Raw genomic sequence first — 25505 nt, 5'->3', positions numbered from 1 at the left:
CAGTTGTGGCTGCTTAGAGCCAGCGTCTGCCACTCTGCTACCAGATCCCACTGACTGCTCACAGCACCCGAGCAGGCACACCACTTTTTTCTTATTGTACTGTAGCTTGGGCTTTACTTCCCGAGATTTTCATCCCTTAACTTTTTACTTTGCTTTCCTGTAGGACATGGAAATGGAAGGGACCACCACTCAATTCTGAAGAACAGCAGCCTCCAGTTCCTTCTCCCATCCCATCCCATCCCATTACCTGCAGCAAGAGCTATAGCAGCAAACCTGATAACCAACATTTCATTAGTCCTAAGGACACTATCAAAACTGTTCTAGCAGGGCTTCCATTCCCTCTGCAGAGCCCAATGTGAGGGATGAAGTCCCCAGCAATAGCAGCCTGGCAGCCAGTGGGATGGATCCCAGCACTTATACTGTCCTCAGAGATCCAGAATGAAAGGACATGGTGCAAACAATTCTGCTTGCCACTAAACAGCAGTGTCAGTGCCTTTGGTGGGATGGGAGTGAGGGCAAGGAATAACAACCATGATGTTAGGCTCTTCTGGCTGAAGATCTGTGACCTTAAAGTCTAGTGTCAGCAGCTTTTGGGCTTCCCCAGTGCCAGAGGGAGGGAGCGTTAAGGAGGACACATTAGACTAGAGAGCAGGGCTTTGTGCAGGGCACCACCACCACAGGGTCCTTACCCGCGTGTATGGCATCCTGCTGGTGGAGATGGAGGTGGGAGTGGATGTGGGAATGCTGATGATGATGAGGTGTCACATTGAGCATCTGCAGCCGGGCCAGAGGGTCATTGCTGAGAGCAGCCACTCGCTCGGCGTGCTGGCGTTCGGCCGCCAAGCGCTCAGCATAGGACATGTCGGGACGAAGAGTGGGGCCAGCTGCCAGCGCCAGCCTCTCCCGCTCCAAGTGGCCCAGCCCTGGGTGGAAGGGAAAAGCGGGATGAAGGCCAGGGGCTGTTTGCAGACTCAGCCCGCCATGGCGTGGGAACGGATCCATGGCAGCAGCCGGCACAGCATGGAGCTGCTCCAACTCAGCTGGTTTGACTTCAAAGCCGGGCTTGAGACGTTCACGCAGGTCCCGGTCCCTCAGGTCTCGTTCGCGGGCTTCCCGTTCCCTCAGCTCCCGCTCCCGCGTAGCTGGATCGCTGCTGTAGATGGCTGGCACGTTGTACCCCAGCAAGCCCGGGTCGACTGCCCCCAGCGGCACGTAGAAGGGGTGGTTGCGGTTGCTGGGGGACATGACATGGGGCCGTGCGTATTCACTCAAGGTGCGCAGAGCCGGGGTGTCAGGGCCCAGGTATGGGGGAACAGTGGCTACAGCACTGCCCTGCTCGAAGGAGGGGCGGTGGGGAACTGGCCCAAGGGACGAGCACTCGACTGGACGGCCCTCCTGGGCCATCTTCTGCAAAAGAGCAAAGAGACCAGCTTCAGGGTCCCAGCAGGGAGTGGCCGAGGGGGCCCTAGAGCATCCACCCTGGCTGTGCTGCAGCCGTGGGACCCCCAGACCTACCACACTCCTCTCCAGCTCTCGTTCCTTCTCCCGCTCTCGCTCCTTCTCCCGCTCCCGTTCCCGTTCCCGCTCCTTCTCTTCACGTGCCTTCTGCTCAGCCTCTCGCCGCACTTTCTCCACCAAGTCTGCCCTTTTCTTGGCCAGCTTGGAGCCATCAAGGGGCACGAAGTACAGGTCAGTGCGGGAGCAGGAGTTGAAGCCACGGTCCAGGTGTTTGTTGAATCTGGGAGTGAGACATGAAGCCTGTCAGTGCTGAAGGGGCTGGAGAGAAGGGATGGGGACAGGGATAGGTACTGTGGGAAAGACACTGAGAGAAAGTGAAAAGTACCATGAAAAAGGCAAAAAGGGAGCAGCTGCACCTCAGGCTTGGAGTGATTTCCTCTTCCCTGCCCCTTATATCACACCCCAGCCTACAGAGAACCCCCCACAGCTGCCCCTCACCTGGCTGACTGGCTGGCATGGCTTGGCACATCCACCACCTTGGGGGGCGGCGAGGGGCTGCGAGCAGGAGGCACAGGGCTCTCAGGGGGCTCGTACTCCTCTGATGGCTCCTGCTTGATCTGTGCAGCACTGAGGGGGAGTGGGGGCGGTGGGGGGGCCGGGGCAGTCATGCTCCCCGGCAAGGGTGGTGGGGCAGAAGGGGCGGGTGAAGGGGCTTTGTAGCCGCCCGTCACAGGGGAGGAGGCCACCCGGTAGCCAGGAGGGGTGGCTGCCCGGAAAGGGGCAGCTGAGGAAGTGGGGGGTGAGCCTGGCTTGTAGGGGGCTGGGGGCTGGAAGGTGGGGACAGGGGAGGCCGCACGCTTCCCATATGGGGCCACAGCTGAAGGGGGTACCGGAGGTGAGACTGTCTTGTAGGGGGCTGCAGAGGGGGAGGCCATGGTGGCGATTACAGTGGAGAGGGTGGTGGCAGCAGAGGTGACCGGAGGGCCAGCACCATGGGCAGGGGAGGGGGGGGGTGGAGGGGGGAAAGTGTAGGTGGCAGGATTCTGTCCCGGGGGGTGAGAGCACATGCTGGGGTAGCTTCCTTGGGAAGAGGTGGCAGAGGAGGATGAGGAAGAAGAAGAGGAGGAGGATGAGGAGGAGGAAGAGGGGGCTGTGGCCGGGGTGGCCGAGGGAGCCTGGCTGTAGGCAGCCTGGCTGTGGGGAGGGTAGAGGCGCAGCCCGTAGGTGGGATGGGAAGGGTGATGGCTGTTGGACTCCAGGCCATGAGGGTAGCCAGGGGGCTGGGGAGGAGCTGCAGCTGCTGGGGAGACACCCCCGCTGCTCCCATGGCTGTGGTGGTGCTGCTGGGGCGGCTGCTGGTGATGGGGGGACTGGCCGGGGAAGGGGGCAGCAGGGTGGGAGCCAGCATTGCCCAAGGGCCGGCTGTAAGGGGGTGGCCCCTGGCTCCAGACGGGCTGCGAAGGCAGGGAGGGCTGGGTGTACTTGGGGGGCTGGCTGGAGACAGAGAGGCCACTGGGTGGGGGAAAGGAGTGCCCGTAGGAAGCGCTGTAACTGGGTAGGGGCTGGCCCGGGGAGGGCTGGGGGTACTGAGCTGAGGAGCTGGAGGGTGGCAGAGGTGGTGGGGCATAGGGGTAGCGGGAGGGGGCCAGGGCTGGTGCCTTGTCCTGCCCCATGCCATGGGGCGAGGGGAGGTGGCCGCTCAGGCCCTGACCCACCATCCCCGGAGAGCTGGAGGCAGCCACTGTGTTGTTGAGGGGGCGCAGGGCTGGGGGGGGAGGCAGGTTGGCAGAGACGTGAGGGAAGGAAGGGGTTGAAGCTGGGGGGGCAGCTGGAGGGTTGGCTGGGGGCGTCTTTTGAGGGGGGAGCCCCCCTCCTACTGACGCCAGTGAGATTGGGGTGGTGGGTGGTGGATTGTGCTTGGCGCTGAGGGTCTGCTCGCGACCCCCTGGTGCTGGGAGCCCCCCCACTCCACTGGCAATTTTGGTCCCAACCTGGACCACATTGGTTGAAGGGTAAAGGGGAGTGTGGGAAGAGGAGGAGGAAGAAGAGGAGGAAGAGGATGAAGAGGAAGGGGGAGCAGAAGGGGCAGCAACAGCAGAGGAGGAGGAGGAGGCGGGTGTCTGTGGGGCTTGAGCCTGGAAAATGCGGGAGGCTTGGCCCTCCAGCTGTGAATGGTAACTTCCTGCAGGGGGTCCTTGGGGGTGCACCTCGCCTGGGAGCCCAAAACTGGGCTCTGGTGGACGGGCCAGGCTGTCGGGAGGGGGAGCTACCGGTGGGCTCTGGGGGAAGAGCGGAGGGTGGTGGTAGGAGTGAGACGGCCCTTGGGACAGCACAGAGGAGGAGTCGGAGTCATTCTCCACACTCCCAGGGCTGTAGACACTGGGAGAGGTGCTCCTGTTATCCTGGTCAATGTCCCGTGGGTCACTGCTCATCTCATCGTTGAAGCTGTGGCCATCAAGGCTGTCAACATCGGATGGGGATGGAGGGCAGGGCAACTCCTGAAGTAGGAAGGAGGAGAAAAGACACATTAGGAAGCCTCCCAGACCACACCTAACACATTTCAAGTTCCCAGAAAACTTGCTTTCCAGCCCTTCCTTGCCAGCCCCAGCACTAGAAAAGCCCACAGAGGAAAGGAGACATCGTCTGGCAAGGAATAAATAACATGTCCTCCTGCCTCCCCTCTAGTGCTCTCACATCCTTCATGAGCATCCCACGTTCGGGAAGGAAGTACCTTGTGTAAAGGGGCAGCAAAGCAGGGCAGGGAACTGCTACAGAAAAGGTAGAGAGTGAACAGATATGAGCGGTCCTTGCACCACCACCACCAGTGGTGGGCTGTTGGCCAGGGCATGATATCACCAGGTGGCACAGAACAGCACACACCACAGTGGTCCCAGCACAGACGCCAGACTCAGACTCACTCTTCTTGCCCCTGCAGAGCTCTCCCTGGTCGAGGACATCAGATCCCCTCCAGACCCCTCTCACTGTCCCACTCCTTACCTCCAGGAGTTACCCCTGTGCTTCCCAATCCCTGCTCCTCCCCACCACTCTCACCTCAGGCAATGTGCACTGGTGATTAAGCAGTCATCCTGGGTAATTAACAAGTGCCACTCTTGAGCCTCGGGGCTTACAAGAGAGGCTAACCTGAAAAAATATCACTGTTGAGCTGAACGGAGTGCCCATGTGGAGAAATTACAAAGTTGTAACCACAGTGGTTTAACTACAATGACCTCATAATGTGAGCAAATATCCCAGTGTCTGCAGCCTCTAAGGCCAGTTCCCAGAACAGGAACAGAGAAGCACAAGAGCTGAGTCTTCTTCCAACCATCCAACTACCAATCCAGGCTGATGTTGTCGGCTTCTGGAAAAGTCCTGTCACAACTCTGTGTGTGCATGAGCAGGTTTTGCACGACTGTCACCTGGAACCCATCACAACTTAAGCACCTCCATTCCACACTGCGCTAGGGGATCGGAAGAGGCTGACTAACCCAACGAGCAGCTGCGCATGGAGCCAGGCTCTTGCCACTAATCTGGGAAAGGCAGGGCATGTGCCCGGCTCCAAGAGCACAGTAGTCCCCTGCAGACAAGGCAAAACAGAGAGCCTCTGTCTCCTCAGTTGTCTCTCCTGCTGGCATTTTTTGTAGCCAGACAGATGCCATTTAGATTGCAAGAGCTGCAGTGCAAAACAAGGTGCTGGGGATCCCAAGCAGTGGGAACCTCAAGCTGGACAGGTGTGAGCAGCACAGGTAGGAAAACAGGAGATTCCTTTGCCCTGGACTTGGGGCATGCCAGCAACCACAGCAGAGAGAACTCACCTCGGTTTTGGTTTTTTTGGGAGCATTAGTGTCCTCCCCTTCACTCTCTGAGATCTCTTCTGTTCGGCCCTGCTTGTTGCCCTTGGGGGTGCAGGATTCCTCCACTCGGCCCTTCTGCAAGGAAGAGAAGGAGAACAGGGAGATGGGAGGGTCATGGGGCAATTTCCCAACCTGCCACACCTTCACAGAATGCAGCAGGTGAGACACAGCCACCATTGCATGTGTGTTGATAACACTAGCAGAGCAACAAGGAGCCAGGATATGGCAAAAATTAGCACTAAAAGGGGATGGTGGGACCAAGGACCAGTTCTTAGGAGATGGCAGGAAGTGCAAGATGGTGAGGATAAGAGCAGAGGGATCCTGCTTGTTTTAGGGAGCTAACCCAGCATGGGTTCCTTGGTGGATCCCTTCTGGTCTGTGTTCCTGGATCCTCAAATGGATCCTACCCAGTCTGGGCAGTCCTTGGCCACACCACACCTGCGTGCTAGCTTATACCTTTGTCGCTTGTCGGGATTTCTCAGCCTTGCCATCACTGCTGGAGGTGCTGACGCCCCCGGGGGAAGCTCGACCCCGTGACCTGAGTTCCTCTCGGGGCCCTGGAGTCTCTTTCTTCCGTCCACTCCGCATTGACATCTAAGGGAAGGATCACTGTATCAGTCCTGCATGGCATCTCCCTCCACTCCTACCTCGTCCCCAGCCTCCCAAAGCCCCTGAACCCCTGGCATTCCACTGTGCCAAACTCATGCCCACTAGCTTGCTGGGAGTCTCAGTCCCAACCCACAGGTCCATCTTGGCTCTCACGTCCCACTCCCCTCTCCTATCTCACGTACTGAGTCCTTGTTCTGTCGTGTCTTCATTCTTTTGGGTGCGGGACCCCCATTCTCCTTGGTCCGGTTTGATGAAAACATAAATTTTTGTCACTCCGCACCCCCTTCGGCTGTTCCCAAGGAGACAGAGATGGGCAGTTCTTCTGGAAGGGAGGCTTGCACCAGTCACACAAAAAGATCCTGATGAATCCTGAAAGGCAGACAAGCACAAGAGAGGGGAGAAAGACTGAGTGGACTGTAGAACATATTTTTGTGGTTTGCTACAGAAATATGACAAAATTATTATTGTTTCCTTATTTAAAGATGCAAGGATGTTTACCAAGAACTCAATAAACTTTTCCATCAGTGGGGAAAAAGATTTGCCCACTGCCATACCTGATTTCCAGTTTCTGGGAGTGACACCCACACAATGAGAGGTATTCCTTTTTAATGACTTCAAACTGAGAGAAGGCAGGTTTAGATTAGATCTGAGGAAGAAACTCTTTACTGTGAGGGTGGTGAGGCCCTGGAACAGGTTGTGCTGAGAAGCTGTAGATGCCCCAACCCTGGAACTGTTCAAAGCCAGGCCAGATGGAGCTGTGAGCAACCTGGTCCATGGAAGGTGTCCCTGCCCATGGCAAAGGGGTTGGAACTAGGTGATCTCTAAGGTCCCTTTCAACCCAAACCATTCTGTGGTTCTCTGATTCTATGATTCAGGGCCCATCAATAATGCTTTGGAGGTAACACGGAGGAATGGTTATCAAGATTTTCGCTGTCTTCTGAAATAATTTTAGCATTTTCACTTCCTTAGAAAAAATAACAGGAAAGTGCTTTAAAATGTTCCTCATGACAAACTAAGTCCCCCATTGCACTTGTCAGCACAGTAAGTTACCTCGCCATGTGCTGTCATTCGCCAGCCCTGTGTCATGGGCCCCCAGTGGCCTTTGCTGAAGTCTTGCTTAGGCTGGTCCATGCCCAAGGTACACAAACAGGTGCAAGAAAATGCATTTGGCTTTGATTTTGCATGATGCAAACAGAACTGTCTCTGTTTAGCCTGGAGTGCCTGCTAAGGTCTCCTTCTCCATACAACTGGATGTTTCTCGGTGTAATAGAATCATGCCCAGAGATGCAGAGTACATCACATCCTTACATTTTGCAGCAGCGAGAAGATTTCTGAACCAATTTACAGCTTTGTGCCATGTCCAAAAGCACCATATATATTTAACACCCTGTTATACCACACAGTTCCTACTTTAGAGTATGAAAGCACCATGATTGTGTTAGCCTGGGAACTGGACTGAAATGATTCAGGGATGCTGCTCCTGAAGCAAGTTTCCTTGACTTCATCACGCCTGAGATCTTCTGCACTGCACTGCACTGCACAGATGTAACCAAAAAGACTTTATCCTTCCCCAGCCTGTCATTTGAGCTCCTATTCTCAGACTTTAGAATGGACAATTCACAAGACAAGTGAATGTGTCATGTGGATACGGCATCAGGAGAAAAGAGCCACATCTACTGGGTTATGGTCTCTGATCTGGAGGCACAGAGAAGTTTTGTGAATAAGAAGACTACAGATTTGGGACTCCCAAAGGCTGTCTTAGACTTGGAAAGTTCAGCTTCCAGCCGAGCAGTGCAGGAGCAATCTGGATGGACTTCCATTTCTCTGAGACAGGAGCTGAAACCTCAGGGGTTTTGGAGAAATCAGAGCAAAAGCACCAGACAGCAGACCTCCTGTGCAACCCTGCTGCTGGCCTGGGAGGCCCCAGGGTCACTGTCTTCCACCACCCTCATCTCCCTGCCCATGAAAAGGGAATAATGACACCGGCCTGTCTCTCCTGGGGCTCCACATCTTCCCCGACCAATGCTTAGAGAAACCCATCCGGAAGGCACTTAGGAAGAGCAGGGGGTTGTTTGTTTTAATTTCATTAATATTTTATTTGACCCTCATCACAAAAGCCACAGGGGACTCATCCAGCATTAATTCCCACACACATCAATTCATTAACTTAGACCTCTTCTTTAATAGAAAAATAGCTGATGATGGTTTATAACTGACCTAATGGAGGCAGAGCCTGCTCCCAATCCCTATCAGCTGACTTGTTTTACAGCCTTACATTTCTGCCATGCTTTGCCCTTTGGTTGCTAATTCAGCCAGTTACATTGGTGCTATTCTAGATAAGCATTTAGAATTAACATTTCTTACATGAAACAAACATTTTAGGTAGGGTAATCCTAATTTAATTCAACTTTGACACACACCATGGTGGCAACCTACAAGTATTAGCTCAGCTCTGAAGGCACAGCAGCAGCAATAGCACGCTGCCAACATGTCACTGCTCTACATTCCACAGGGATGCCACCCACACCTCCCACACCAAAGAACCCAACCTGGTACTGCAGTACACAGGTCTCACTTCAGCTTTTCAGTAACCCTGACAATTAGACAGATTAGAAGCTTCTTTCCAGAAAAGTCAGAGAAGTAATACGCAGCCAACCACAGACCAAAACTTCCCTTTTTAACAGAGATATACCCACCTGGTACTTATGTCAACTGCTGAATATGCAGTACCAAACAAAGCCAGAAACAAATAGGGGTGTTTCAGGAGACATAATCAACTCCTGACTGAGACATAAGTTTCTGTCACTTAGTGAAGACTTTTCTAAAATATGTAAGAGAACTGACACACACATTATTAGGCTCAGTAGAGAAACTGTTACGGCCAGATGAGAGGATCACAACACTGCCTTCTAATTTTAACATCTATGAAAAAAAAGCTTGCAATGTGAGCCTTGACAATCAGCAAAGTTACATCTAATGCTTCCTGTCACTGAAGATCCCTGCAAATGTCTCTGAAGGGCTTTTAGGGCTCCATGGTTTTGCTAAGGAGGTGAGATGTGGCAGGGCTGATGTCAAAGGGTTAACCTTTCCCTGGCCCTGTGAAGCCCTTTACAGGTTTGACTGAGTTATGAGGCATTGCGAATTGCTATTTTCTATTTGCGTTTCACACAACCCAGCTTGGCTTGGCTTACTGCCCAAAGCCCTCCATATTCTCATGTAAGCCCTGGTGCAGTCTCCTGTGAGCAACACACACTCAACAGGCATCCCCCACGTGGGATTCAAAATGGATCCCGCTCCTCCTCAGCTCCAACTAATTCTCCTTGCCAAAGCTGGACTGTCCTGCACAGACAGCCAGGAGCTAGCGAGCTCCAGTTCTTCTTCTATTGAGGGACACAGAAAAAACTCTCTCTCCTTCCCAGGCAGTAGTGTGGAGCAATTCTCACAGGTAACTAAACTGAAATCAAGTCCATCTCAAATGAGAAGCACTAAGGTTTTACCTCTCTTAGAAAGTCTGTCCTTGGCTCAGGATAGCATTTGCATGTTAGAGAAAATGGGTTTGAGAAAATAAACTCTCCTAGATGGCAACAGAAGCAGAGGAAATGGGAACTAAGGTCCAGCTAGCCCTCCCTGGGGCCAGTGCCAGGAGAAGGGAGAGCTGAAGGCTCCCAAGATCCACGTCACTTAAGAAAAAGGGCTAACACTATCATTACCACAGCAGTGTCTAGCTGGCAGACATTTAAGGCCTGATCCAGTCCTCACTGAGATTAGCTGCTGGTACTCAGTTGTCACGTTGCTGAGAACTCAGCTGCGCTGGGCAGGACACGTCTCCAGGATGAAGGACCACCGCCTCCCAAGATCTTGCTTTATGGCGAACTTGCCACCAGCTGCCACATGAGAGGAGCCCCGAAGAGAAGATACAAGGACTCCCTGAAACAACATCTCAACCTTGGCCATATTGATCACCATAACTGGTCTACTCTGGCCTCCAATCGGGAGGCCTGGAGACACACCATCTATAACGCTGCTGCTTCCTTTGAGAACACACGCAGGATCACTCTTGAGGAGAAAAGACAACGCAGAAAGAATCGTGCCTTGCAGAATTTACCACCTAAGGAGTCTTTCTGCTGTACCTTTTGCAACTGGACATGCCTGTCTCGTATTGGCCTATTTAGCCACCAGCGCGCTTGTGACAAATGTGGGTAGAGACCTTTCCCTAATCTTCGTTCGCAAAGCCCAGCCATGATGATGACTCAGTTGTCAATAGTTACCACAGTCTCTTCCCCTTCTTTTGTATTTCTCATCTCTTAGGGAAAGAACCCCAACCATCTGCTTGATTTTATTATTTGGTACTCTTGATCTTCTCCGACCATAACATCCCAGTAATCTCAGGTGGATTCAGACCCGGTCCAAACAGATGGGGAGATGCACAGGCAGAACATGACTATGGTACGTGACACAGGAGCCTGCCCTGAGCTAGTTAGTGGTAATTTGGGGGTGGAGAAGAACAGCAGTGATGGAGCCTCCTCTCTCCACCAAGGCACTGCACAACAGACCATCTACTGGTTGGAGGCACTGAATATGAAGGTGTCAAGGTACATGGTTGGATCATTCAGTCTCAAAGAAGAAATTAATTAAAAACTCTGCCACCCATCAGGACCCCAAATGCTGCAAGAAAGGGCAATTTGACAGCATCTGTAGCTTTAAACAAAATGGGACAGCACCTGTTCTCTGGTCCCAGGAGTGATTGGCATTACATAGCTTACACAGAGATGGCAAACTTCCCCTGCCCTCTGAAAGGGGACAGACACATCTAACCTGGCCACTGGCAACTGGTGTGCTCCTACACCAACTCCTAAACCACACTCAGGCATCATCTGCGAGAGCACTCGCTGGCACAGGCCAAAGGCTGTACTAGGAACACCAGCCTAATGGACAGATAGTGCTGTGCCTGGCCAAGCTGAGGCCTTATTATTTGGGTACTGTAGATATAGCCATCCTCTACTAGATGCTAGTCCATGGAAAGTAAGTTTGGAGTAAGGAGTCAGTGGAGTGCCTGCTTTAGTCTAAGTAAGGATGTTCTGAAGTGCAAACCTCTTGTTTTCTTCAGTTGGGAACCGTTTAAAGTAGTGACTACTGTTTAAACTGTTTAAACAGTGACTACTCTTTAAGTCACTTTTTGAAATGTAGGAACCACATCCAATATCCTGTGTGAAATCAAAGGCATTTGGTATTAAAAGGCAGGGACTCAGACGGAGACGTGAGAGTTAAACTGAGTCTGCTTCTTTGCCATTCAATAGCTCTGTGTTCCCATACTGGTTTTTCTCTTTCCCCTTCTGCAAAACGATGGGTTAGCACTGGAGAGAGGAACCAGAGTGACAAAACGAACACAGCTGCTTTCTAACACATTGCAGATGCTGAAAAGTGTCCCGAAAATAAGCTGGGATGATAACCAACGATCCCTCTTGACAAGCAAAGATTACTCAGATGGCCCACCGGAGCAGTATAGTCAAGGAACAGCACCATGGATGGGAAGTCTGAAGTTGTCACACACACACACACACACACACATATCATATATATATGACTGCCCAGTGAATGATAGTCCCAGGCATTTTTAATTCCTGTCTCAATTTCCCTAATTTTATAAAATGAAGGATAGATTTCCAGAAATGTAATCAGGTTTAACAACTATGCAGTATCTTGAAAACACTAAGTTTTGTCCAAAATACTGCAATCAGACAGCATTTCCCAATGGCTAATTACCTGATTTCATGCTTGAATCCTGGCATTTTACTATAGTGGAGAAAGGGAGGGAAGGAAAGGGCACTGTGTTCAGTGTTGGACAGCAGTGAATGAACAGGTCAGGGTTCAGTTTGCATGTCAGAGTCTTTTGATAGGTACCTGAAGCATGACATTACTGTAAAAGGGAAAATGACTCTGTGAGCAAAGGGATCAGGATGTCAAAATGGTTAAATACCAAGATGGCACATGTCTGTGGCTAATATTATCTTGGTGTGAATATTCCCATGACTGGCAAATCTTTTTTATTTAATAAATCTTGTTAAGAATAAATATATTTATAAGACACCAAATGAAAGGTAGTTTTGGAACAAAGGCATTTTTCTGTCTCCTACAAAATAACTACAGCACTGGGTGGGTGCAGGGGCTGTGAACTCAGGCTGGACGGTGGATTAACCAAGGAATAAGACTGTTAACCTGGGCAAATAATCATACTCCAGTTAAAACTCTCACCTACCAGTGGATAAGTTTGACTACATCCTTCCTGCAATACTAATGTGAAGCTGGAGGATCTCAGGGGACTGAAATACTCAGGAGCCCAGATTGCTTTGAGCAGCTTTCTCCACCTGCTCACCCAGTTCCTGCAGGTCACTCCTGCACCACTGCAGAGAGACACCTCAGGATCACAGCACACACCTCTGGGTCCTCAGCAGCCCACAGGGCTGCGACAGCAGCATCTGACCACCAGCTACCATCGGACATATCCATGAAGGGCTGAGACCTGCCCTGCTAGGGAGGATTGGCACTACAGTGTTACTGGGCAAACTTAGACAGACAAGTGAAAACTGTGATTACTGCTCAGAGGTCAAAATATAAATCCAATCTAAAACTAGAGAAAGTTGTCAATTTTTGTTATTTTATATAAAGGAATTGATTTCATACTGACAATGTACTGGAATGTCATTGCATTCTTCCGTCTTCAAAATATGGCATAGAATGGGTCACTATGGAATGCGTTAAAGTAAATTTAAACAATAAATGTAAATGTATGCTTTCAGGAACTTCACTCTGTGCCAGAGGACAAATTACACATACTTTAATACACAAGCTGAATGAACTCTCTTGATTTAGATATATGTATGTATATGAGAGCAGATTCATAATCCCATCGTAAGAGATCAGGTTTGAGACCACCTGAGGAAACCGAACATGCACAAGTCCATGGGACCCACTGAGATCCATCCCAGCGTCTTGAGGGAATTGGCTGACATAGTTGCCAAACCACTCCCCATGGTATTTGAAATGTTATGTCAGTCCCCCAGTGAAAATCCCCAGTGACTGGAAAAAAGGCAATATTGCACCCATTTCTAAAAAGGGTAATAAGGAGGACCCTGAGAACTAGCAACCAGTCAGCCTCACCTTACTGCCTAGCAAGAACATGGAGCAGATCCTCCCGGGAGACATGTCAAAACATATGGAAGACGGGGAGCTGATTAGAGACGGCCAAGCATGACTCCACCAAGGGCAAGTTGTGCCTGACTAATCAAGTGCCTTCTAGGATGGAGTGACCACATCAGTGGACAAGTGAAGAGGTACAGATGTCATTTACCTGGACTTTTGCCAGGCCTTTGACACGGTTCGTCACAACATTGGAAATATATGGGTTTGAGAGATAAGGAATTGGATAGATGGCCATGTGCAAAGAGTTGCATCCAACAGTTGAATGCCAAAGTGGAAATCAGTAATGAATGGCATCCCTCAAGGGTCCCTACTGTGACCAATACTATTTAATACCTTCATCAATAATACAGACAGTGGGATCAAGTGCACCCTCTTCAAGTTTGCAGATGACACCAAGCCAAGTGGTTGATACTCCAGAGGGAAGGGATGCCACTCAGAGGGACCCTGACAGGCTTGAGGAGTGGAACCATGTGAAACTCATGAAATTCAACAAGGCCAAGTGCAAGGGCCTGCACATGAGTCAGGGCAATCACCAGGATCAGTTTAGGCTGGGGACTAAAGGGACTGAGAGCAGTCCTGTGGTAAAGATCTTGGGGATACCGATGGACAAAAAATTAGGCATAAGCTGGCAATGTGTGCTTGTAGCCCAGAAAGCCAATTGTGTCCTGGGCTGCATCAAAAGCAGCATGGCCAGCAGGTTGAGGGACATGATTCTGCCCCTTTGTTTGCTCTGGTGAGACCCCACCTGGACTGCTGCATCCAGCTCTGGGGTCCTCGGCACAGGAAAGACCTGTCAGAGCAGGTTCAGAGGAGACCTCAAAGGTGATCAAAGGGATGGAGCACCTCTCCTATGAAGATAGGCTGAGAGAACTGTGGTTGCTCAGCCTGGGGAAGAGGAAATTCCAGGAAGACCTTCTTGTAGCTTTTAAGCTCAGGGTACTGAGGGAGCTGGTAGAAGTGCTCACCAAGCACCTTCCATCATTTATGACCAGTCCTGGTTAACAGGGGATGTCCCAGGTGACTACAGGTTAGCCAATGCAATAGCCTTCTACACAAAGGGTCCAAAGAAGGATCTGCGGAACTACCGGCCTGACCTCAGCGCCAGAAAAGGTTACGGAACAGATCATCTTGAGCACAATCACAGCACGTACAGGGCAAGCAGGGGATCAGGCCCAGCCAGCAAGGGTTTAGGAAAGGCAGGTTCTGCTTGACCAACCTGATCTCCTTTTATGACCAGGTGACCTGCCTAGTGGATGAGGGAAACACTGTGGATGGTGTCTACCTGGTCTTCAGTAAAGCCTTTGATACTGTCTCCCACAGCATTCTGGAGGAGCTGGCAGCCCACGGCTTGGACAGGTGCACTGTCCACCGGGTAAAAATCTTTCAGGATGGCCGGGCTCAGAGGGTGGTGGTGAATGGAGTTACATCCAGCTGGCAGCTGGCATCCAGCTGGCAGCCACTAGTGGGGTTCCCCAGGGCTCAGTGTTTGGGCCAGGCCTATTTTATATCTTTACTGATGATCTGAACAAAGGCATCGAGGGTACCCTCAGTCAGTTTCCAGACACCAAGATGGGTGGGAGTGCTGATCTGCTGAAGGGTAGGAAGAGTCTGCAGATGGACCTGGACAGGCTGGATCAATGGGCTGAATCCAACCGTATGAGGTTCAACAAGGCCAAGTGCCAGGTCCTGCAACTGGGTCACAACATGAAGCACTACAGGCTTTGGGAAGAGTGGCTGGAAAGCTGCCCAGCTGAAAAGGACCTGGGGGTGCTGGTCAACAGCATCTGAACATGAGCCAACAGTGTGCCCAGGTGGCCAAGAAAGCCAATGGCATCATGGCCTGTATCAAAAATAGTGTGACCAGCAGGACCAGGGCAGTGACCATTCCCCAGTACTTGGCTCTGGTGAGGCCACACCTTGAGTCCTGTTTTCCATTTTGTGCCCCTCACTACACAAAAGACATTGAGGTGCTGGTGCATGTCCAAAGAAGGACAATGAAGATAGTGAAGAATCTGTAGCACAAGTCTTATGAGAAGCAGCTGAGGGAGCTGGGGTTGTTTAGCCTGGAGAAGAGGAAGCTCAGGAGTGACCTTATCACTCTCTACAACTACCTGAAAGGAGGTTGTAGCCAGGTGGGAGTTGGTCTCTTCTCCCAATCAACTAGCAATAGGTCTTCAAGCTGCCCCAGAGGAGGTTCAGGTTGGAGATCAGGAAAAAATTCTTCACTGAAAGCGTGGTTAAGCATTGGAAAGGGCTCCCCCAGGCAAGAGGTGGAATCACCATCCCTGGAAGTGTTCAAGAAATAAGTGGATATGGCACTCATTGCCATGGTCTATTTGATGTGGTGGTGCTTGATCAAAGGTTGTACTCGATGATCTTTGTAGGTCTTTCCCAACCTTAATGATTCTAAGATTTTGCAATTCTAAGTATATAAAGGGGACTTAAAAAAAGATGGAGAGACAGTTTTTACTAGGGCCTGCAGTGACAGGACAAGGGGCAATGGTTTGAAAGAGGGCAGATGTAAATAGGACATAAGGAAGAAATTTTTTATGATGAGAGTGGTGAGGCACTAGAACAGGTTGTGCTAAGAAGCTGTGGATGCCACAACCCTGGAAGAGTCCAAGGCCAGGCTGCATGGGGCTTGGAGCAGCCTGGTCTATTGAAAGGTGTCCCTGCCCATGGTAGGGTGGTTGGAACGAGATGATCTTTAAGATCCCTTCCAAACCACACCAGTCTATGATTCTGTACTTAAAATAACACCTCCCAAGCAGAAAAGAGACTCATCCTGAGCCAACAGCTTCAGTCCTTTTCTTATATGTACTTGTTGACAAATTCACTTGTCATGCTACCTAGGTGCTCCTTCTCTGCATTTTAATACAATTTAAAATGCTCAAACTTCAAGAAACGGTGCCAAATAAGAGTACTAAAAATAAACGTGCAGAGTGCTGGCAGTCTTAGGATATAAAAGCAGTTTATATTTCATTAAGCCTATATTAATATTTTGTTTTCTTAATTCTGCACAACCATGAGGAGCGAGAATGTTACTTTGAGTAAGAAATCTCTAATTCTGGAACTTCCATTCAAATAAAAATGTATCTCAGAAAAAAATATTTCTGATGAGCAGAGTGAAATAAAAACAGAGCTAAAGCAAGGTAATAAATAATAAAAACATTCATGCATTTAACAATAGCTTAATTTACACCATGGAATAGCTTAATTTACACCACGGAAGACAATATTAATTTTTGCAGAAGCAACTGAAAATAAAGTTTGATTCACTAAATGAAGGTTAGATGTACTAAAGAAGGTTACATTAATCGTAAAACAATTCCTGAGGGCACAGTAAAATGACTGTTAAGTATGTAACAGATTTACTTAAAAATCCCAGAAGAATCATTCTGTCTCCCCAGAGGAGGGCCTCCAGATCTCCTGGAGATATAGGCTGGCAGAGCCCAGTGGAGGATCACACAAAAAAAACCCACCGGGCTCTTCCCTCTGCAAGTGGGATGGAGGCCTATGGATGTGTGATGCAGAGGAAGGATACATCACACTCCCCACACTCACTATTTTAAGAAGTAGAGCATCTTCTATATTTGCAACACCTGAGCACATCTCACCTGTGGAGCTGTTAGGGGTGAAGGGTCTACTGTAATACTTCACACCCCTCTTTTGATAGATGTCCCTTTGCTAAGAATGCAAAGTGAATTACTCAAAGACATCACAGGCTGGTTGTAGAGAGACTCAAAGGAGGATGTCATCTGGAAAGGACACCAGCAGGCCTCTGCTCCAAACTCCTGCTCACAGCTGGGCTGACCCCAAATTTAGATGACTCAAGGACTTGTCCAGGCAAGTTCTGAACATCTTGAAGAGTGAAGCTTTCCCAGTTGACCTGGAGCACCCATTCCAGTGCAGAAACACCCATTATCAGTTGTAATTTCCTTGCTGCTATTCGTGACCACAACTCCACATCCCATAGCTTCTCACTGTCAGCACATGGAAGTTATCCACCAGTCAATCCACCATGGTTCCAGACTTCTGCTGCAAGTCTTTGCTGTGGAAGACTGCTGGAAACTTTGCAGCTGCAGGACATGTGTAAGAACATGGGAAACTAGAAGTTGAATCCAAATTCAGGGTGGACACACCAACAGCCCCTCCCTTCCCTAACAGACCAGTGAATAGCAAGAATGGTCACCCCTTCCTGCTAAGACCTGTATCATTCTGAAGCTGGCACAAGGAGGCCTGGGCAAGCTGCCAACTCTGCTCAGAGCCCTCAATCCCAGGCAAAACTTGTTGGTGTAGATAAGAACCAGAGAGAAGCTCTGCAGATGGAAGGATCAAACTCTGCAAATGGATTTGAATGAAGTGCTGAAGAATCAGGCTGGGTGGAAGAACACCTGCTGTATCCTCACAATGATCAATGTCCTGCCTTCCAAGGGCATTGAGACACTGTCTGTATCACAGATGATCACCATTTAAGAGAACGTAAGAGAATAAAATATAAAGAAGCAAAATCAGGACGGATATAGAAAAAGAGCAAAGGGAAGCCAATGTGGCTGATGAAAGTAAATCAATGAGGGTAATAATGAGGGTAAGAACTAACTGAGCAGAACTGTGACTTTCCCATATCTTCAGTGCAGTTCTTCTCCTGCAGAAACTAGAAAGGGCAGTGACTGTCCAGAGAAAAGGTTATTAAAGTCAGGATGTGACTGGGGACTGTAAAACCATATATGAGAAGGTTGGATAAGAAATAATTTTTCAATGTTTTTTCCAGTACAAAACCAGATGACCATCAAATAACAGTACAAAGAAACAAGTTCAAAACCAACTAAAAAGAGAGAGTAGTTCTTAGATACGTGGCTGCAGAATTTCCCATCAAAGGACACTATTGGTGCTAGAAGTTTGTATGGATTTGATGGGTAACTGGAGAGTTTCATTCAAGAGAAAATAACTGACGCTTTCTGGATAGATAGAAACCACATCTGTCTATGGCAGGTCCTCCATGGAAAATGGCTGGCAGCTGTAGGAGTATCAGAGGAAAATGGCACATAAGCTTGCCTTAACTTCTTTCCCAGAGATTTGGTAGTGACTACTGCTGCAGCAGCAGTGGACAAGATGGACCTAGTAGGTATGTTTTTAACAAGTTCAATTGTACAAAGTGTTGAGTGATACACTGAAGAGAAGAGAGAAGCATACATGCCATAAGAGCTCCTGCTCATCCGTAGGGACTTCTCAGAAGGCATTTACTAATCACAGGATAGCTGTGGGTACCATTGTTACTTGAAGGGCTCCAGGTAAGGCATCATCAAGAAATGAGAAAATGCCACTGGACACTGCACTTGGAACAAAACCTCTTGCAACAGCACAGGCTTGAAGGAGGCCAGTGACATCCTGGATTGTACCAGTAATAGTGTGGCCAGCAGGACCAGAGCTGTGATCCTGTACTGGGCACTGGTGAGGCCGCACCTCAAAGCCTGTGTACAGTTTTTGGCCCCTGACTACAAGACAGACATTAAGGTCCTGGAGCAAGTCCAGAGAAGGAAAACTGAGATGGGGCAGGGTCTGCTGCACAAGTCTTATGAAGAGCACCTGAGGGAGCTGAGGCTGTTCAGCTGGAGAAGAGGAAGCTCGGGGTGACTTTATCACTCTCTACAACTACCTGAAAGGAGGTTGTAGCACGATGGGGGTCGGCCTCTTCTCCAAAATAACAAGTAATAGGACAAGATGAAATGGCCCCAAGTTGCACCAAGGGAGGTTTAGATTGACTATCAGGAAAAATTTCTTCACTGAAAGGGTTGTTAAGCATTGGGACAGGCTGCCCCAAGAAGTGGTGAAGTCACCATCCCTGGTGGCACTTAGGGATGTGGTTTAGTAGTGGACTTGCCAGTATTAGGTTCATGGTTGGACTCAATGATCTTGGAGGTCTTTTCCAACCTAAATGGTTCTATGACCTTGGAGCCACTGATCCAAGGGACACACTTTAGATTCTCTCTTTCTAGGGACTCATGACTGACAGCAAAGACAACATGAGAATCATGTGTGCCAAGGGCAAGTGTCTGGACAGGATGGACAGACAGATCCAGAATGAAAGGAGTGAACTAGGGACAGGGAGATGGGCAGAGGAACAATTGTACAGCAGACCTGAGACACTGATACACTCTGAGTCACTCCTGAGCTTGGGATCCCACAGCTTTTCTTTGGTCTACAGAACTGGCCAAGTGGAATGATCCTGTCCTCACCTCTGGGGCTGAAGGGAGGAAAAACCAGTGGTATGTCCAGGAAGATTTATGTTGGAAGAGATTGCTGGAATCCCTCAAATGCCCTGTTCACAGTAAACCGCAAAGCCAGATGAGGTTGTCACGAACACCTCAAAGAGCATCTCTAGCCTCCCTGGGAACCTGTGCCAGTGCTGAATCATCTTAGGAGGAAGAAGAGCTTTTGTCTTATGTACTTCACCAAGTTCATGGTGATTTTGGTCCTTGTGATTTTACAAAATCAGAAAATAGATGTTTATGGATAAATCAAGGTCTTCCTGATCATGATACAACGAAGGACTAAAAGTCACAAGTACTCAAAATTCTCCCCAATCCCAACAGAATTCAAAGCAGGCAATCTATGCCGAAGTGCTACCACCTATAGATACACAATGAGCCCTACCAACCACAAGCACAGGCCTCCGCCTCTCAAGTGGGCACCCACTCAAGAGCCCAGAGACTGAGCCCAAACTAGGCTCAGACTGGACTGCCAGGAGAAAAGGCACAGCAGCAAGTGAAAGCACTGCCCAAAATATTTTTCTTGCCTTGGGTAATCTCTGTAAAGCAACATGTGACAACCTGTGGGATAAAGCTTCGTGCACCGCTATGGCACAAGCATGACCTGTCCCAGCAAAAAGATGTCACGCATGGACCCACTGTCACAAAGCAAGTCCCCCAAAGCCCACCAGTGAGAGGAAATGGTGGCCTAACATGGAATATCACTGGTAGCTGGTGAAGGCACCATCCAAACAAAGTTTTCAGGAACACAGGTAAAGTTTTCAGGTGGTGCTGAGGCAGGTGAGTTGGTAAATGATGAAATGGAATTTCTAGCACAGATGAGTTGGTGCTACTGCTGCAACGGGGTCGCACAGAAAGGCCAGCCTTTTAATTATCCAAGATTTTTACATCAAGAACAGAAGAATGTAGAATGCTTTCAAGGCTGAAGATCCAAGGATACACAGAAGCTTGGAAAAGGCCTTGTAATTAGTGGCTGGAACAAGAGTTCCCAGCTGAAGACTTCTAAGAGGGCTTTTCTTGAATGAATGAAACCAACCAGTGCACAGAGAGTAACACTCTTCAGGAAAAGAAAAAAGAGACATGATTTTTACCTGACTATACACAGGACTGGTGGGGCCATTATTGGGGTAGTGTGTGCCGTTTTTACCTGTGTACTCCAGAAGGATGCTGACAAATTGGGAAGCTTGATAAGTCCTCCCCCTTACAGACTTAAGCTCAATATATTTAGCTTATCAGAGTAAAGGTTAAAAGGTGACTTGGGGATGGCCCATGAGCACCATAAAGGGAAGAGATTTCTGACAGCTCTTTAACCTACAAAACAAAGACTCCCAGATGCAATGGGAGTTGAAGCTAGGCAAATTCCACAGAGAATAGCGCAAATTTGAAAAGTGGGAGAAATCAATCACTTGAAACACTGGCATAGCAATCTAGCATATCACTGAAAATCTTTAAGAGTTTTTTTTTTTTATAATTATTTTCTGCAAAGACCAGCAGGTGACATTCCCTGCCGTGAGCTGGGCAGGGTAGAGGACCAGATAGTTGATCAGAACAGGTTTTTCGATACTAAATTCATTAGCAGTCATAGAGAGGTTGGCCAAGTGGTGATGGGATCTAGCTCTGGGTGAAAATGTAAAACAGTGGTCTAGTAATGTACGAGGAAAGCCTGATGGATAATTATGACTGGATAAACCATTTTTCATAGAGGGTGGACCCTCTTTGTGTGCCTGGCAAACTCTGAATAATTCTGAGGTAAATCACCTCATCTGTTGCACTGCCTGAAAGAAAAAAACAGCAGTATATCCACAATATTATGCTATAGACACACTTTATATCCAATACACTATGCTATATATCTCAATATAAATTTAATATACTATATAACATTATATTTTATATAAGATGTATTATATTACACAAACTATTATATATATTGTGATATATACACACACACATAAAAATATATATACACACATAGTAAATCCAATCCACTGTCCAAAGAGATGAAGGCTGCTCAAATGCAGCCTTCACTTAAGTGATCTATAGCACAGAGAGACCTTGTGGAAGAAAGAGGGTATCATCAAGTGCATTGTAAGGCAGAGAAGTAAAAGACTAAAATTTTCCAGCTAAACTGATCTATGATGAAGAATGTCACCAGGGCAAGAGACATGAAGTAAGATTGAAAGCAACCAGCTACCCTCCTTCAGCAAAGCCCAGACAGACGATCATTGGCTGAAATTGTTTGGAGAAGATACTGCAGTTAGCCTTTGGTTTGCAGGTGAAAATACTGCCACAACAATCAATCAAACACTGATATTTTTACAGAAGGAGACAACAACAAATCAGTGTTTGCTGTGACAACACACACAAAAAACAGACTTTCAGAGACTTCTGCGGGAGAATTATCAGAACTGGAAGCAAGACAATGCTTCGAAGGGATCGCTTCCTCACAAAGTTGACTTCTGCTAAACTTATAACATATGCCAAATCCTTACCCCCAAAGGCTCAAAGTCCAAATCAGCCAACCACACTAAGGTAGAGAGGTAAAGCTCAAACCACCTGAGTTGGAAAAATCCCCTTCTGTCTCATCATTCTACATACACATCTCACTGAAAATGGGGTGTGGGCCCATGGTTGCCCAACACACGACTGGAAGGACAGAAAGATTCTCCATTGTTCAACTCAGCATGACACAGAGAGCACTGGGACATGTACCTGGCCAATTGGCAACACGTGCCTTGGGCACTGCTGCAGCTTCAGTAAGTCAGGCAAGGAACTGAGATGGAGCATCTTGTGTTCATGTTAAACCATCTCCTGTGACCAGACTCGAGCAGAGATCACACAAATTAATTCTGCAGAGAATATACATCCTAAGTGTACCTCGCTTGGTTAAGAGCATGACTTTTTCAGAGATCCCTCCACTTCTGAACACACTTGGAACTTGTGTTGCCTTCTCATTTGGCCTTTAAAAAATCTGTAAAGCACTGCTACTCTGTACTTCACTAGATACAGTCTTCAAGATGTACAGGTGGAAGAGATGAAGTGATAAACGCAGGAAATATACTTCACACTTCCATAGTATCTCCTCCTAATGGAGGAAGAATGAGACCAGAAAATCCAATGAAAAAAGTAATTTATTTGTCCAAAAGAGAATGGGACAAAGAAAAAAACCAAAGTGGGGATAATACAGCCTGACAGAGGAGAAAACCAGGTTCTCAGAAGAAAAGGGAAGAATAATATAAGATATGTAAACATACAGGTAGATATGTAAGGAGGGGCACAGCCGAATACATGCTCAGATCAATTCCAGAGATTGCATTTGCAAATGTATTACACCTCAGATCTGGTAAATAAATAAACCTTCCCTACACAGTCCTGTATTCCACATGGACTGCTCCTCTCAACTCCCTCTCCACCCTCCAGAAATACACCGATGAACATGAGGAAGCTCCAGGTCAAATCAGGAAGGTGTACAAGGAGTAACAGGGGCTGAACTCTGGGAAGAGAAAAACCTGCCTGATGCATTTCACCCACCAATAAAACCAGAATGTAATATTTCAGTCAGGAGGGACCTACAATGGTCATCTAGTCCAGCTGGACTAGATGCTCCTCCTCCTATTGAAGAACAACGCAGATCATGTTGCTTTCAGTACAGCGATCCCACTATGCTGTAGAATCATAGTTCCTTGCATGACCATTATTATTTTGGAATACAAGTATGCCCATAAGAAACCTCATTTTAATTCCTTGTGCAGGCAAACCTAAAGATGAGAATGCAAGAACCTTTCAGAGACATCCAAAGTGTACAAAACCTAGGGGAGGAGGTAAATGCATATGAAGAGAGGTAAAGGCAGGTCACTGCAGCAGGTTAAACCTGTTAATCTTCTTTATTAGGATTCACTGCACATTTAATTTTCAAATGTTTGGAGGGTTTTTATAATTTCCAGCAAGAACCATGGTACTGTAAGTTCACTCGTTGGCCATACTTGAGAAGCTCCATCACGAATCACAACTGGAAAAGTCTGGTTTGAAAGACCAGGTCATCCCCAATAAGATGGGAAAATACACAAACGATTGGTTGTGCAATCACCAGTAACAAACACAATAAAAAGAAAACAAAATAAAACAACTTGGCAAAGAAACAGGGGAAAAAAGGATGAAAATCATTTCAATGAACAATCTGACCATTCACATTTACAAGCATCCCATCCATGGGTAATGACCGTGGAGCTCCAGCCCCTCGGGAATGCGTGTGCAGCACAGCAGTGATGCACAACACCCTCTGGCTTAGAAGAAAGGCGAGTCCAGCTTTCAACTCAGACAAGTGTGGAATTCGGCTGACACTAACACAGTGATTCTGGTGGTAAGTCAGGGCTGAACTCCACAGCTTTAGGCATCACACACCTGAAGGATGTGTAACCATGCTCCACGCACTAAGGTGGACAGTAAACGAAGGGCATTTCCAGCTCCTCCTCCTCCACCCTCCTGCTACACATCTTAGGATAATGGCCCACTACTTTCTCCTCACTTTTTCAATGCTGGGAAGCCTAGCGGCTCCCATGCGATCCACCCAATACAACCAGAGATAATGACAATGGATTTGAGTGCCCAGCTCGGTAAGGACATGCTGCTCCTCAAGAACCACAGCCCTGCAAAACAGACCCTGCAGACAAAAGCCATACAAATTCTTACAGTAGCCATCCTGGCAACTGAGTAACCGGCTGCAGAACTCAAGGCAGCCACGGCACTGAAGCAAACGCAAGGAAAGACACTGCCCGTCTGGAAAGCAACTTGGGGAACGTACAATAGCTATCAAGGCAGAACTCCACGGAGAGCGAAGGCAGCGCGTAAAGTAAATGCCACGGTGACCAAATGGCTGCCACTTCAACAGCACAGCGGCCACTCGGCAAAATACAACCGGCAATTCTCTGGGCAACAGGGGCCGGGGCGGCCACAGGCCAGCAGGAGCCGGCCGGGCAGAACCGCCACCGGCTCCATGGCACGGCCAGAAGGGCAGTGTGGGAAACTCAGATGCTACTTCTCCAGAAACCCTCAATAGCAAATGGACAACCAGCCCTACACACCGAGGAATCTCGGCCGGTTCAGCGGCAGCGCAGCCGCCACCCCGGTGCCACCCGGCCGTGCGGGGTCTCGCCAGCTCCCCGGTCCCGAAGCAGCACCCTGGCGTGTCAGAGGAGGGGGCGAATCCCACCCGCGCCCACTGCGCACACGGCAGGGGAGCCAACACTCTTGTCGGTGCCCCGATGGAAACGTTATTCCCAGACACTCCTGCCCTGCTCCCCGGCCGCACCTGGGGAAGCGGGGACAATGCGAGGCCCCTCGGAAGGCAGGGAGGGCGGGAACCGGTCCACCTCCAGCGTTGTGCCGCCTTCCTCCCCGCAGGGCGCCGGGCCGCAAACTCGCAACTCCCGCCCGCCGGCTGCCCCCCCGGCCCCCCGTTCCCCCTGCCCCCGCCGAACTTCCCGCCGCAGGGAAGGGGGGCTCCGGGGCGCTGACGTCACGCTGGGCTGGGCGCGCGGCGGGGGGTGTCCCCGCCCCGGGACCCCCGCGGCGGACCCGGAGCCCCCGCCCGACCCCCGCCCGCCAGGTCCGGAGGGAAGCCGCTCCGCCGCCGTCCAGGGGAGTCGAGCCCCGGGCGGGCAGCGCCCCCCGGTGATTTCGGAGCGCCCCCAGCCGTGGCCGGGACCCCCGCCCCGCCGAGCCCCTCGTGCCCCGCGGCGGTGTCCCGGCTCCCTCCCGGCCCCTTGCCGCATCCACGCCGGGGCAGGGACCGCCGGAGACGCTTCCCCAGCCCCGTGGGGGTTAATGGCACTCTAGGTGTCCCCCCCGCCCCAACTTTGATGTTCTTCCCCCCCCCGCCGCCTCGCTCCCCATCCCGACAGACGGACCGGAGGGATGAAATCCACCCGCGAAAGAATGCAGCGAGTGGGCGACAATGACAAGCGGGGCGGGAGCGGCTGGGAGCGGGCGAGGGACTCACCGGCGGCTCCTGAGGGGAGGTCGAATGAAGGGAGGAATGGAGGCGGCGAGGAGCGGGGGGCAGGGATTTAAACGCTGCCCCCCCCCCCCCTTTTTTTTTTTCCCCTTTCCTCCCTCCTCC

The 25505-nt window shown here is 49.6% G+C and overlaps 1 protein-coding gene across 3 annotated transcripts in view; it reads right to left on the bottom strand.

Annotated features, from left to right (window-relative positions):
• ATN1 (atrophin 1) overlaps positions 1–25505 on the bottom strand; it is a 28375-nt gene extending 2870 nt beyond the window's left edge. The window contains exons 1-7 of one of the 3 annotated variants that reach the window (XM_064644668.1): positions 25386–25505; positions 6101–6287; positions 5766–5903; positions 5271–5384; positions 1957–3956; positions 1516–1738; positions 690–1407 (exon numbers count right to left, since the gene is read on the bottom strand). In XM_064644668.1, the coding sequence (XP_064500738.1) occupies positions 690–1407; positions 1516–1738; positions 1957–3956; positions 5271–5384; positions 5766–5903; positions 6101–6178 (3271 nt within the window). In that variant the 5' untranslated portion in view covers positions 6179–6287; positions 25386–25505. Of the gene's footprint in view, positions 1–689; positions 1408–1515; positions 1739–1956; positions 3957–5266; positions 5385–5765; positions 5904–6100; positions 6288–25385 lie in introns of those variants that run through there. The other 2 variants (XM_064644667.1, XM_064644669.1) reach the window with 2 other exon arrangements.

The sequence above is a fragment of the Pseudopipra pipra genome, chromosome 2 (genome assembly GCF_036250125.1).
Source record: "Pseudopipra pipra isolate bDixPip1 chromosome 2, bDixPip1.hap1, whole genome shotgun sequence".
Lineage (NCBI taxonomy): Eukaryota > Metazoa > Chordata > Aves > Passeriformes > Pipridae > Pseudopipra > Pseudopipra pipra.
This window is presented reverse-complemented; position numbering and strand designations above follow the sequence as displayed.